At 47.2% G+C, this 13,085-nt stretch overlaps 2 protein-coding genes across 2 annotated transcripts; one reads left to right on the forward strand and one right to left on the reverse strand.

Annotated features, from left to right (window-relative positions):
• The first annotated feature begins 2,752 nt into the window (after positions 1-2,752).
• On the forward strand, positions 2,753-3,690 carry F5B22DRAFT_622493 (uncharacterized protein). Its single transcript, XM_047975963.1, has 2 exons — positions 2,753-3,497; positions 3,669-3,690. The coding sequence occupies exon 1, from the start codon at positions 2,949-2,951 to the stop codon at positions 3,162-3,164; it is 216 nt and encodes a 71-aa protein (XP_047826978.1). The 5' UTR covers positions 2,753-2,948; the 3' UTR covers positions 3,165-3,497; positions 3,669-3,690.
• F5B22DRAFT_435673 (uncharacterized protein) lies at positions 3,322-11,849 on the reverse strand. The gene is made up of 6 exons (XM_047971793.1): positions 10,743-11,849; positions 10,523-10,685; positions 7,746-10,464; positions 7,326-7,689; positions 3,669-7,262; positions 3,322-3,579 (listed from the first exon to the last, which is right to left on the reverse strand). Exons 1-6 carry the CDS (start codon positions 11,401-11,403, stop codon positions 3,479-3,481), a joined length of 7,602 nt encoding a protein of 2,533 aa, XP_047826979.1. The 5' UTR covers positions 11,404-11,849; the 3' UTR covers positions 3,322-3,478.
• Between the last annotated feature and the right edge of the window lie 1,236 nt (positions 11,850-13,085).

Genomic DNA, 13,085 nt, shown 5'->3' on the forward strand with positions numbered 1-13,085 from the left:
GAGCTTACATATCGAAACATGAAACATGGAAACATGAAACGACGCAAAGGAGGAAAGGAGCGAATGACGTGTAGGGAGGGTCGGAATAAGTGATGATGCTATAGGTTGTTTTTTGTTGTTGTGTGTGTATGTGATGTGAGATGCAGTAGTAGGTAGGTGGCTCTGAATGGATGGACGAACGAACCCAGGTCCGGCAGCTGATGATGGTGGAGGAGGCCCAGCCGGACGGGGGATGGTGGGAGGAAGTAAGCCAAGGCTGAATGAACCGGGGTCATGTAGCAATGTCGTAGACAGGCGGGTGGGTGTGATGTGATTGATGTGATGCAAGGAAGTTGTTTTTAGCTATTGACGGTTATGCAACCATTTTGTACTAGTAATTTTATACCGCGCTATACTACTACCTATATATCTCCTACTAAGCTCTGTACTAAGCTTCTTGGTTTCAACCTATTCAGGCATTTATGCTGGTTAGTAATCGCCTAGTATTGTACATTACTGCTTCTCTTAAGACTGATTACGGTTATGAAGCTGTTTCTTCTGTTGCTGTTAGTATGAGGGCTTCTGTTGTTTCTATATTCGGCGAGGGTTGAAACTCGGGTCTCGATACCCGTCAATGCTTGGGCAGATAACGGTGTACTGAGATACTTTATTGTAGCCATTTACCTCTTCACTCGTTCTCGATCTACTGCACTACACTACCTACCTAGGTAGTATACTCCCCTGAATGAATGTTGCCCGGTGAACTCGTCAGTAGGGGAAGGAGGTAGGTAGTAGCAGGTACGGTAGTAGGTAGTTGGTGGCGAGGGAGACGCCGGAGTGGTTACCGGGTTCGTGAACGGACTGTGTGATGTGCTTTGCATTGCCGCATGCATATTTGACAACATGGGTGCCCTTGCACACTCGAACAGGTCACCATCTCTACGACGATCAACAAACGCGTCATGTATGCAAAGTCGACATAGATTTTGAGTTTCTTTGTCAACCTAAACACAGACGGGACCACCCCAACGGACTACCTAATATAAGAAATAGGTAGGGAGATGCTAGTCAGCCATTGTAACATGTATAGGTATTTCGTCAATCTCATGTAGGTCTAAACTCACCGCCAATGGGGAAGGGTCCGAGCTTAAATAGCCGCCGGACCCCGGAACCCACAGTTTTTGGTTAGACCCTAGTAAGATCACGATTGTCAGCCCAGCCCTGTGACGAGGTTCGATCATACTTAAGTTCGGTAGACGCTATATAGATACCTGCTGTAGTTTCATACTTGCCTAACAGCGATGAGTGATAAGCAGTACGTTGCTACTCGAGTTATGTAGCTTAGGTACAATATCCTAGATAAATGAAGGCATTGTAAGATATCATGTTTCGTTACCCCTCCTCAACTCCGCATCGCACCCTGGACAACGGCCAGGAACACATTAGAGAGAGAATCATGGCAGACGACATTAAGAAAAAGAACGTAATATACAATGACCATATTACCACTTCGTAATTCGATTGACGAGAGATGGGCTAGTTGACGCTAGATGCCAGATCCAATCTGCAGAATACAAGACAGGGCAGGGCATCACAATTCTAACCAACCAGAGTAAAGCGTACCATCCCCCGCATCGCATCGCTCGGCGGCTAATCATCTGCATGCTACGCTACGCTACCAACGCTGCCAACGCGGCGCTAGCGGCGGAGAAGATGCCCGCCCGCTAAACACCCAAAAATAGCATCACAAAGGCCAAGCTAATGCTACCTACTCTACTGCACTACTATGTATACTTCTTCAGATCGGGAATTGGAGGGGACGTTATCTGATCTGATCGACTTTCTCAGAAGCCTCTGTATATTAATTTCGCAATACTGCAATTCACCTTCACTACTTATCTCTGTATATAGTATTTCTCAATTGGATCGACACGTATTGAGGTCGTTGTAACAGGTGAGGCGAATGGTTGTGATAAAAATAGATCCTCTGCCTCAGGTGGGCTACAGTAGGCAAAGGTAAATATTAAGTCCCTAACCTAGGTAGGTCTACCTATCATAACTTCAAACTATGTAGAGGCCTACAGGGCAGGAAACAACACGACCAACAAAGGATCGAGAAAAAGTCGGTCAACAAGTAGCAGTCCAAGAGTCTCTCTCCATACAGATGAAACAACATATCGAGACTTTTTCTCTCTCTTCCCATGCGCACGCGTATATCACCAGACTCACGAATACACAGGGCATTTCCGAACTGCATACTTCGTATCACGTAATGATCTACACACCAACCGCCATGGAAATCTAATCACATGTCTCCAAATCCCACACATACTGAGTGCACATGTGCGCAACAAGGTTATACATAGAGTCAGTAAAATCATATGTATATACAACGATAATCACCTGCCCCCATTCCATTCCACCCAATCGCAGACTCCGATAAATCATCACATCACCTCTCTTGAATCTAAGCATAATATTTCCACATATTTTATTATCTTCCTCAACCGTTCCTGAACTACACGTCTTCTGATCACTAGTCTAGCCAGTCGACCAGATAAAGCACATCTCTATGATCTCTGTCACGTAGTAACCTCAGATACCCAATACCCATATCCTTCTCGACGCTCTTGTAGTAGGTAGTCAAAGTAATCACTTCTAGACCAAAACCTTAAAACTCAGATATTTGTTCCAGTATCCTGTAGCCTAAGCTCTCTTCTTATCTCATTCTATTGACTACATGTTTATCACGCTTTCTAAGTCTTAATGATTATAGATTAATAATGCAAATGAATTTCCAAGTATCAATATTTGCCTGCCTGTCAAGGGTGCCTTTGAGACGGAATTGAACATGCACTCTGGTACATACATATATCTACAAGTAGGTATGCACTATAATTCTAAAACATGAGCTTGTCACAACTATGTCTTTCAGCTCGTAAAATGCTATCAGGACCCTTGAGAAATTCATGCAGTGCTCAAGACCGTGTAACCATGTGCTTGTCGTGGTCCTATTCCTGAGTTACGACTATCATAGTGCCTCAACTCCCCCGGCCAACGAACGAGATCCCGTCGCCGGCCTCGCACATGTTCGTAAACCGATCGTGGATTCGTTCACTATCTGCTCAACCCGGGCGCTACCTCGGTGCGTGAAAAACAAACTATTTCTTACATCAAAATCATGAGCAAATATTTGTTTGTTGTCCATCTAAGCGCAAAGCAATGGAGAATATGTACGGGTAACTCCAGGCGCCAGTGCTGCCATGTTGATTCTGCTTAAACCTGATACGCCTAATCGTCCTTTTGCATATGTAATTTCGGAAACCGAATACTGGTCCATTTCGTCGAGGCGTGCCCAACCTAATTCCTCTTTTATTTCTTCGGGCTGATCAGTAAATTCCTACACGCTGCTGTCTAGGAGCTCTTGGTCAACCTGCATATTACTCAGGTCTGCAAGACTGTCGGAGGACCCAATGGACTGCTCCCAGTCTTGGATTCGTCAGTCACATTCGGAGCCGCTGCTAGAAGAGTCAGTCCACATACCAGAAGCATCGTCTTCGATCTCATCGACAGTCAAGGCTTGCATAGCTTCTGGAACGGCTGTGTCTCAGGTTAGAAAAAAAAGAAAAAAAAAAAAAAAGAAGAACCTGCTCATATTTCAGGTAGATTGAGAAAAGGGGATCACGTACAAGGCCACAGCTCGTAAAACCTTCGGCTCAGCTCGTCCTCTGGATCCTCATGATCTTGAAAATAGGGGATGCATTGGTCGATGACCCGGTGGAAGGGCTGTATTGTATCCTTCGAGACCTGAGCGCCGCGTACTACGTACGTATCCTGCAAATAATGCAGGAGATTGACAGCAAGCTCTCTAGCCACAGTCACCATTGTTTGCGCTCTGTTGAGCCCACTAGTTCCATCCTCGAAAACAGGGGCTGTACCATATTTGAAGAGCTTTTCGTGAACAAGCGCTTCAACTGCACTACTGACAGTACCATCGAGATACCCCAATAGTCCAGGTACCCAAATAGGCAGGTTTCTTAAACTATCAAGCTGGATTTCCTCCTTGCGTTCACCAGTGTTGCGCTCCCGGTCGAACACATCTCTCTGAAACTCAAAGAACGACCGGGCTTCGGCAATGGGCACCGCCTTACACTGCTCATTGATCTGTCGGAGAAGTCGGCTCAAATTGTCTTTGTTGGGCGTGGACACGCAGTAAACCAAACTTGCACGCAAATATGGAGTAACGGGCTGAGATACAATCTGGCCCGTGATGCCACATAGTAGAGACTTGAGGACTGTTGCCTCCAACGACGCGCTGAATGCCACTAGCCTCCCAATTATGCTGTCGGTTGCTACTGGATTCTGGTTGATTTGGATTAACTTATCCGTGAACAGACCTGTCTCAGCTCTCCCCCATACCTTATGGAGGATATTGACTTCATTTGCAGTAAATGGAATCAGATCCTCCTGCTGTGCCACAATAAAGCGCTTATGGGGATCTTCCACATAGTTATCCATTTCTGTGTCTATACAATCCATGAGAACATCAATTAATGCGATGATACTCTCATAGTTTGGGTGTTTCGTTGCGGCCACTCTTCGCGCCACAATTTGTATGAGCCGAGCAAACTGAGGGGGCAGATCGAATACTTGATCTGCTGCAATAGTCATTAGGACTCGAGTTAAGAAATCGCGATCAAGTAGCACAGCGGACTCGAGCCTACCAAGCTTGGCAAAGTCCACTATAGTACCGAAATACTCAGGCCAGGCTATGGGACGAGTGTGGAACGAATCCCAAATATAGGAAAAAAGGTCAGCAGTTGCCTCCATGCATGTGGGTCTTGAACTGCTGGATTTTGAGGTCTCATCGCTCTCATCATCTATGTAGCCATACTCAGTCGGATGGTGGTGTTTAATCTTCTTCAATACGAATAACAAAGTTTGGCCAAAGTCATGACGAACTGATGGGTCAGCGTTCCTGAACAGCAACATCCTGAAAGCTTCCTTGTAATGTTGAAAGTACTGAAAGAAGGCGAAACAGCACATATAACATCGTTGGCATGCTGCAATGATTGTGTTGCTAAGAGCGTCGAACTCGGGGAGGTCCTTGGCTCGCGATGCAACTTGGTCTAGATGCCCTAACGCCACATGCATCGCTAGATTTTCTCTTTTGTGTTCTCTAGAACATTTACCGCCCCAGAAAAAGTCAAGAACCTTGAGGACGAACGGGATATGATATGGGTCGTAGAGATTGTGGCGCTGGATGAGCGACCAATTATCTAGCTTGACCTGAAGTTCTAGTTCAGGCGGGACATCGACTCGAAGTTGCCTTGGACTCCCGCTCGCTTTCAACATTTCTTGTTCTCGACGTAGAGAGGATGATCGCTGGTAGAAAAGCATATACGCACTGTACACCTTGTCATACATGTTTGCAGTATCATATGGACGATGTTCTAGCCCGCCAAAACACGCAGCCTCCATTTGGGACGGGTCCCAAGATGTGACATTGTCATCATTGAACTCGATCCAAGTTGGAGCACTGCCACTAGTCGGCCGCTCGCGAATGAATGAATAATAATGACCAGTCTCTGCTGTTCCAGAATGCACCAGTACACCAACTAGTTCAAATACATCTGGTTTCACATTCCGAGAAGGGTCGCTCAGGTGTTCGACGGTGTACGGCTGCATATCAATCTTTTCCGGGAAAGGGAAGTAGTCATTGATTTTGCTGCGCTGCATCAAACGCAGGTTGAAATCAAATCGTTTGAGGTGAAATATCAGGTTATTGGGGAGATCTTTCAGGCATGCTCTCTTGACTGCATCAACGTGTCGATCACAGGTCGAGCATTTGTACTTGTTGTCTCCTTCCATGATCTCTCCATCTACATATGCTTGCAGACTGTCTTGAAGACTTGATTTGCCCTTAATATCGCACTGTATCGCGGAAAATGGTTCGATGCGCTCCGAAATGTGCTCACATTCTTTAGATTTCACCTGCTGAACAAGTTGGCCGCCGTAGACGGATCTGAGAGCCTTTTTGTCTGCGTTGAGTGTAAATTGTGCTTCCCACCGGTCAAAGAGGAGGTTGAAAAACTCGTCAACGTCCATCTGATTGTTTATGTCGATGGGAAGGTCCTCATATGTGGTGATTTGCTCTACGCAAGCCTGAGGGTCGATGAATTTCCGTCTGCTATCTTGAAGATTTGCAAACAAAATTTGCGTTTCGTTAAGAAGTTGCTGAGCCTGAGCCTGAGCCTGAGACTGAGAGTCATCGGTTCTGGCATTGAGTATGAATTGACGAAACCCAATGTTCATGAAGAGCTGCGTGAAGAGCGAGTTCAAATAACAGGTGTTAGACAAATTCCTCAAGCCTGGATAACCACAACTTGATCGGGCCGCGCTCATTCGTTCGAAGGCTTGGGGGAGTTCGTACTTATAGCAATCCATGCCGCCATCGTCTTCTTGGTGCGCCATCAGACGATTCAAGTTTTGCAGGAGCGTGATCATCTGTGATTGGTTATCACTGGCTAGCATATAAACTATATCGTAAAGCATATGGCGTGATGATGGGTGAAGGATAGCATGTGGCACTACTGGTCCCTCCCTGTTTTCGAGAGGAAACAGGTGCTTAAAGAACAACCTCTTCGGTAAGGTAGCAGGTAATTCGCTGTTCTTCATGGAAGGAGACATTTGTCCAATACTCTGCCGCAGAATAGATATGAGCCCAAAGGCTACTTTATCAATCATATCCGGCTGAGAGATCTCTTCCGTACTCGTATGTGATAGTAACAGATCGCCACATATCTTGACGCAAGCTGGGAGGTCGAGAGCTTGTGATGCATTCTCAATGAGTTTCTTCGCGAGATGCGATGCCAGACTGAAAAGCTCTTCGCAGTTCTGAGGCTTCGATACAGCTTGTGGGAAGAGTTCTAGGATGATAGGCCAGAAAAGCTCTGCAAACTCGATTGCAAGCACGCTCGATCGGCCACTGTCATATAGACTTTTTGTACTAATAAGTTTCGCAACACTCTTTCTAACAAAAGGGCGCTCATCAGCAAGTAAAAAAATCTGGACCATTTCCCTCGTTGTTGCTTGACAGCAAAAAGTCTTCCAGAAAGCGTCGCTTTTTGCGCAGCATTCGAGCAACGCCTCGAAGCTTCGATGCACAAGGTCAACGCTGATGGCGCTATTCTCACATTTCAAAGCACTTCTCATGATTGTCGTCAGCCGTTCATAGAGCCCTAGAGTGAGAAATTGGCTAAGAAAGTGAGGTTCCACGGTCTCTGCGACCTAGTTAGCATTGGGACACGACAAAGCTAACAAATACCAAAAATCAAGAAACGAACCCTTTAATAGTTGGACAAAAGTATCTACCAACTCAAGACTAAGTTGTAACCTCAAGTTCTCATTCGCGCACTGATCAATAATTAGAGGATCACATATAGCGGCAACAATCAAGGATATAGCTTTGGTTATAGCGTCTTGCTGGTCGTTCGTAAATTGCTGTTGCGTTGTCGTCCCATTAGAAGAGGCACGCATTAAGGTATTCTTTAGCCTGCGAGTGTGCAGATGTTCGCGAAGAGCATGTATTGCATAGAGAGATTTGAAAGGCTGTCCAAGAGGGAAAACATCTCGGGGTGAAGCATTAGAGTTCTCAATAGCTGCCAAAACCGAGCCTTCTGCTGGTAAGGACGTGAGAAATTTGAATATCTTGAATTAGTCAGTTTACAAGCACCATATCTTATCAGTGAATTGGCGCTTCTTACCTCTCGAGCTAGGTTCTCCTCCATACTCAGATACTCCCATAGGTCGTCAAAGTGACGAAGTATCTCAATTTCCAAATGTGATGCGCCAGGTTTGATGCGTACAGGAGAAGAAACCAATTCAGGTTCTCGTTTAACGAGTATCAATCCATTCTTGATATTAAGCTCTTCCAATGATTTGCAGATATCAGAATCAGAGGGGGCAAATGCAGTTCCCCGATAATACAATCGGTAATTCTCGAATCCGGTAGCTTCGCGTATACTAGCTAATAATGATGCAACGCTGTTCTTGAGGCCGATATTCAGTGGGTTGACTTCAGTTTGCTCATCTCCATCAAATGACTGATACTTTAAGCCCGCAGACTCTCCATTAACTGCATTTGGGGATGACAGCATGAGAGAGCGTAGGTCAGGGGCGGCAAAATTAGACTTTGTTCGCAGTGTGTTAGACAAGGTAGTGAGAACTTTGAGGGTTCGAGCGAACTGAAGTTCGTGTTCGGGGTGCTGATCATTGGTGGCTATAATAACCATTGGTTCATCGCCGTTACTTGTGGTCCCATTGTTGGAAGCCATCAGTTTCTGAGCTGCAGCCTTCAGCTGTGCTAAGCATCGATTGACGAGTGAAAAATGAACCCTCCTAGCGCGCTGGAGGGAATACGACAAGATGGCTGAACTATCAACATAAATCTCATTGACAAGAACTGAAATCGCGCCATCGGCAATTGTTTGCTTGGGCGCCGTCAGAATTATCTGCCAGAGCAACTCAAGACCAGACGAATGTAGGCTCTCTTCGTCATCAAGACTGATGGTATTAATGGCATTGCTCTCGTTAGCAGCAGGAACAACCACGTCCCTGACAAATGCGAGGGACCCATAGCAGTAGCACGAGGGAGGAAGATTTGGCAAAAAAAGTCGTACACAATCAACAAGGAATTGATTATTGTGAAACGCATTGTTGTCGGGGCGCCTACGCTTGAGTGCTGCGTGCAAATCCTCCCAGGCACACTTGCGGTCATCTTGACTGGCGGCTTTATCTCCAACAAGGTAGTCCCAAAGTCGTTGGCCTAGGGACGCGTCAATGGCCGACCCAAACTGCATTATAATCATCGAGATGAATCTCCGGCGCGCCTGACAAATGGGATTGGCGTAGACCCTGGAAACACCCACTGACTTCGCGAAGCGGACTGCAGCCTCAAGATCGTCCACGAGGAGCTTGATAAAGTTTTGCTCCTCAATCAACCCCTGAACACAGGCAGGACTTCCGGTTACCATAGTCAGCACCTGTAGGCTACCAGAAGATGTGTCGGATTTGGAGGCCACATCCTTCAAGCAGCTCAGTGCAATATCACGGTGCGCTTCGTCACTGTGCCACACCTGCATGAGTTTCCTTAACTTTGACTGTGCAAACTGGTAGATGTCGGGATAGGCTATGGAATCCTGAGCAGTAAAAACAGACGACTCGCGGAGCAACCGGACGCAGACCTCGTGAAATGCAGCAGGAGCTGGTTGATTCGCTAGATGCTTAGCTAAATGGTCCGTAATGTTATCAAAAAAGTCTCGCATAATGGGCGAAAATGCATCTATTGGGACGTCCTTGAATTTTTCTAGGAAGAAGATCAAGTCCGCTGTCTGCAATAATAGCGTAACTTTAACCATCATCTTGACTAAAGCCTCTGCAATGCGAGGATCTTGAGTTGACGTCAAAGTCTGCCACATGAGATTTGTCTGCGCAGTGCTGTACGTCCTGGTAACACCAAGAAACCCAACGATATTGCCACTGGTAGTCGTAATCTCGGGATGACAGGTTGGGCCTAGTATGTAATCTACTATTCCCGTGCGCGTGATGTAATCTGATAAGTAGCGTAGATAGTCAAGAAATGGTTGGGTATCCTCAAGGGAATCTTGTTGGCGATCTTGGTACCTCTTCCAATGTCCGACTAGATCATCACACATTGCTCCTGCCGCGGCGACCCTGAGCTGCATTTGACGCGACCTTATCAGTTTGCAGTACACATTGAGGCGCCATTCCGTCGCTATTGCATCATTTATGTATTGCGGCGGTATATGGGGATGTCCTTCGCGATACTGCTGGATACGCTGCAAGGCTTCGGCATGGCTGCTGTGCAAACCGTGCCTTAGGATCTCCGACGAAAAAAAATTAAAATTTCCAGGAATTTCTTGTGACAAACTATTAATGGACTTCTCCATTACTTCTTCGAGGGCGGTCGATAACAAGGTGAAACACTTGTAACCAAGCGCCAAACTAGTCCGTGAGCGCTCTAATATACTTTGAGGAATACCTATTGGCGATATTTGCCTCTGGAAACTTTCCCTGGTAATAGCATGGGTAATGAAGCAGATGGCGGTCAGGTTGTCCATGATTATTCGGGGGAACTGGGCTAAAGCACGGGTGTGCAGTTCGACGAAAGAGACGATCGTAGCCAGTGAAACACCATAGCTAGACTGGAACACCTCAAAAGGGTCTAACGGGTTCGGATTGCGTTCTGCGCCGTTAATATGATGCTGTTCTTCCGCAATCGGCAAACTAGACAGCATCCGAAGATACGGCGGGCTCATCAACCCCGTGAAGTTCTCCTCGGTAACGGTTCTTTGGGATAGATTACGGATATCTATAGTCAGGAGGAAGGCGGTCAGTTTCGCGAATTGGGCGAATAGCTGGGTGATGAGATCTCGTGTCTCCTTGGTTCTCGTATGATTTGGTCTAGATATATCGTGAGCCGAAACAAAGATGCACGAACATAGGTTATTGATTAGCTTACCTTTGGCCAAATTGGTAAAACAAGTCAGGGAGAGTAGCCCAGAATGCCCGATTCCCCCGATATATCTCGATAATTGTAGCCCGATTCTCCAGACGGGCGCATAACAAACATTGATTCAACCAAGTGAGAATAGACAGCAAGCCTTCATCCACGTTGCCATGTTCTAGAAGAGAGGGATCAGATGCCAAGTTCTGAGACGACTTCAATTTGCGTAACTCACGTTGCCTGAAATAATTGCACAAGCGATTGACCGTGTCGTGGGGTGCTTCGCCCTCACAACGATATGGAAACTCAAACATAATAGAACTCAGGTCAGCTGTTATTCCAAAGGCGGGTTGCCGCTCAATCGGAGAGGACTGAACATCATATTCCAGTTCCTCGACGGTGATGCCGGCTATTCCAGGGCTATCGAGCGTAGAAGACGAGGACGAGGTGTCATCCACGGAATGAGGCGGAGCCATGTCAACGTCGGGTGCTTCTACACTAGCCCGAACACGGCTCGCTCCTAGGCGCGATGGTGTGGGTGATGCGGGAGATGTGGGTGTGGCTTCTAAACTGTCGGCGTTACGCAGATTGATAGTCACTCTACTAGAGACGGGCTCGGCAAGATGCTGAGGGCGGTCTGGTGTGCTTGGAAGAGTGGGCTGTGGGGTGTCGACCTTCATGTCGTGGGCACCCGAGACAGCTATGGCGACGTCGTGGGAGAGGGCGGTCTCGACAGAGGTACTACGAGAGCCGGAGTGAGAACCGGAGCGAGAGGTCCGACGTCGTTTGCGGGCCGAGGCACTGCTATCGTCGTCAAAGGGATTAGGGCGAGTAGAGCTAGGCTCAGAGGAGAGGGCACGTTCTCGCGACTCGTCGGTCCTGGAGTCCTGGTCCATCTGGCTGGTGCAAACGGATGTTGGGAGGAGAGTCGTGGAGCTCTAGACAACAAAGCATGCAGCAGCGCCGTCTCGACGAGGCCCGGCGGCTGGAAGAAGGCAGGGTTAGCATGTGGGTGGAAATGTGCGGGGTAAAATGCCGGGTGCCTGGAAGATGGGAAGAGCAGGAATAGTCAAAGGAAGATGTGAAAGGGATCAATCCATGGGAAAAGGAAAAGCGAGATACTGGATTGTCAGGACTAGGCTGTGCTGCCTGCTACTTAGACGAGGCGCGCGGGAAGGAGAGTCTTGGGAAGCTGGGGGAGCTCTGGGTGTGGTGGAAAATGTGTGACGACAGACAGATTGGAGAAGCTCCAACAAACAGCCAGGGTACCTCTTAATCAACCTTGAAGGTAGAGGCACACAAGGGGGCACACAAGGGGGGCCATAGCCGAAGACATTTGAGCGTGCGTGCGTACCTTTGCTTGGTCTACCTAAGTGAAGACTCGGATAGCTCGTGATTACTTAAGTAGGCAGATAGTAGGCGTAGTGCACGTTACAAATGCCGTCTACTCCCAGGCGGTGCTACAGGCAGGTACCTAAAGGGACCTAGCCCTGCACTCCCCGGTACCTATCGAGGTAGCTAGACGCGTATCGACCTGCGATGATGATGATGATGATGATGACGACGGGACAGAATGGGAGAACCAAATGACGTGGTACCTCTACCTACATATGTAGGTATTTAAGTAGGGACATATATATGTAGGCTAGGTAGGCTCGGTAGGTACATGTAGGTGTATCTGGCAGGTAGGTATGGAACCAAAATAAAATATACCTGGATGTACTATGTACTATGTGAATAGCTGGCGCGCGGAAGGCGACTTGGCGGCAGAGGCCCGATGCGGTAGCTGGGGGAGCTGCTAGAGGAGCTTGGAAATAGTATCTACATAGTAAGTGGGAATGTGATGCAAATGTCTGGTTCTGGTCTGGTGTTCGGCGCAGATCATGGCAGGTTACTAGTACTGTTTTTTTTAAGGATGGGTTGATGATTGAGACGAGCTAGTAGTGGGGGAGGGGCAGAAGGGGGCCGCCGCAACCCCCCAATTCAGGAAATGTCCAGGTCTGCCGGAAACCGCACCTAACCCTCGCCTACCTACTACGTAAGCAAGCTAAGCTGGAGGGGACCGTGGAGGGGTGTACCTTGCATCCTAACACCTTCTTGATGTACAGTGCCCCATATGTACTCTATTAGGTATACAATGGTGTTCAGGATGGAGAAACGTGCCATGCACCTGTGCCATAAGTTCTATCTAGTACATTGTTATTGGAGGCTTGGATGAGATGGGAAACACAGGAACTGTCTACTAATCGCAAGGTTGTTTCCATCCCAAGTCCTGTCTACATACTTCGTAGGCACCTAATATTCATGCATGGCGTACATTCAGTACTACTTACTCGAACTCAGGTAAGGTAGGTAGGTACATATGTATCTACCCAACTGATTCCGCTATTTTACAAAACACTGCCCTATAATAGATATACCTATGTATCAAAACCTTGGAAGGTAATTTATTTCATATATGATTACCTAACTCCCAAGGTTCTGGTACATACATCACTCGGAACAGATATACCAAACGTAGGTATATACCCACCTATCTTACGTGGGACGTAGTTAAATATGGCATACGTTGGTTATG

This window comes from Xylaria bambusicola (genome assembly GCF_022495145.1).
Source record: "Xylaria bambusicola strain CBS 139988 unplaced genomic scaffold F5B22scaffold_53, whole genome shotgun sequence".
In the NCBI taxonomy this organism is placed as follows: domain Eukaryota; kingdom Fungi; phylum Ascomycota; class Sordariomycetes; order Xylariales; family Xylariaceae; genus Xylaria; species Xylaria bambusicola.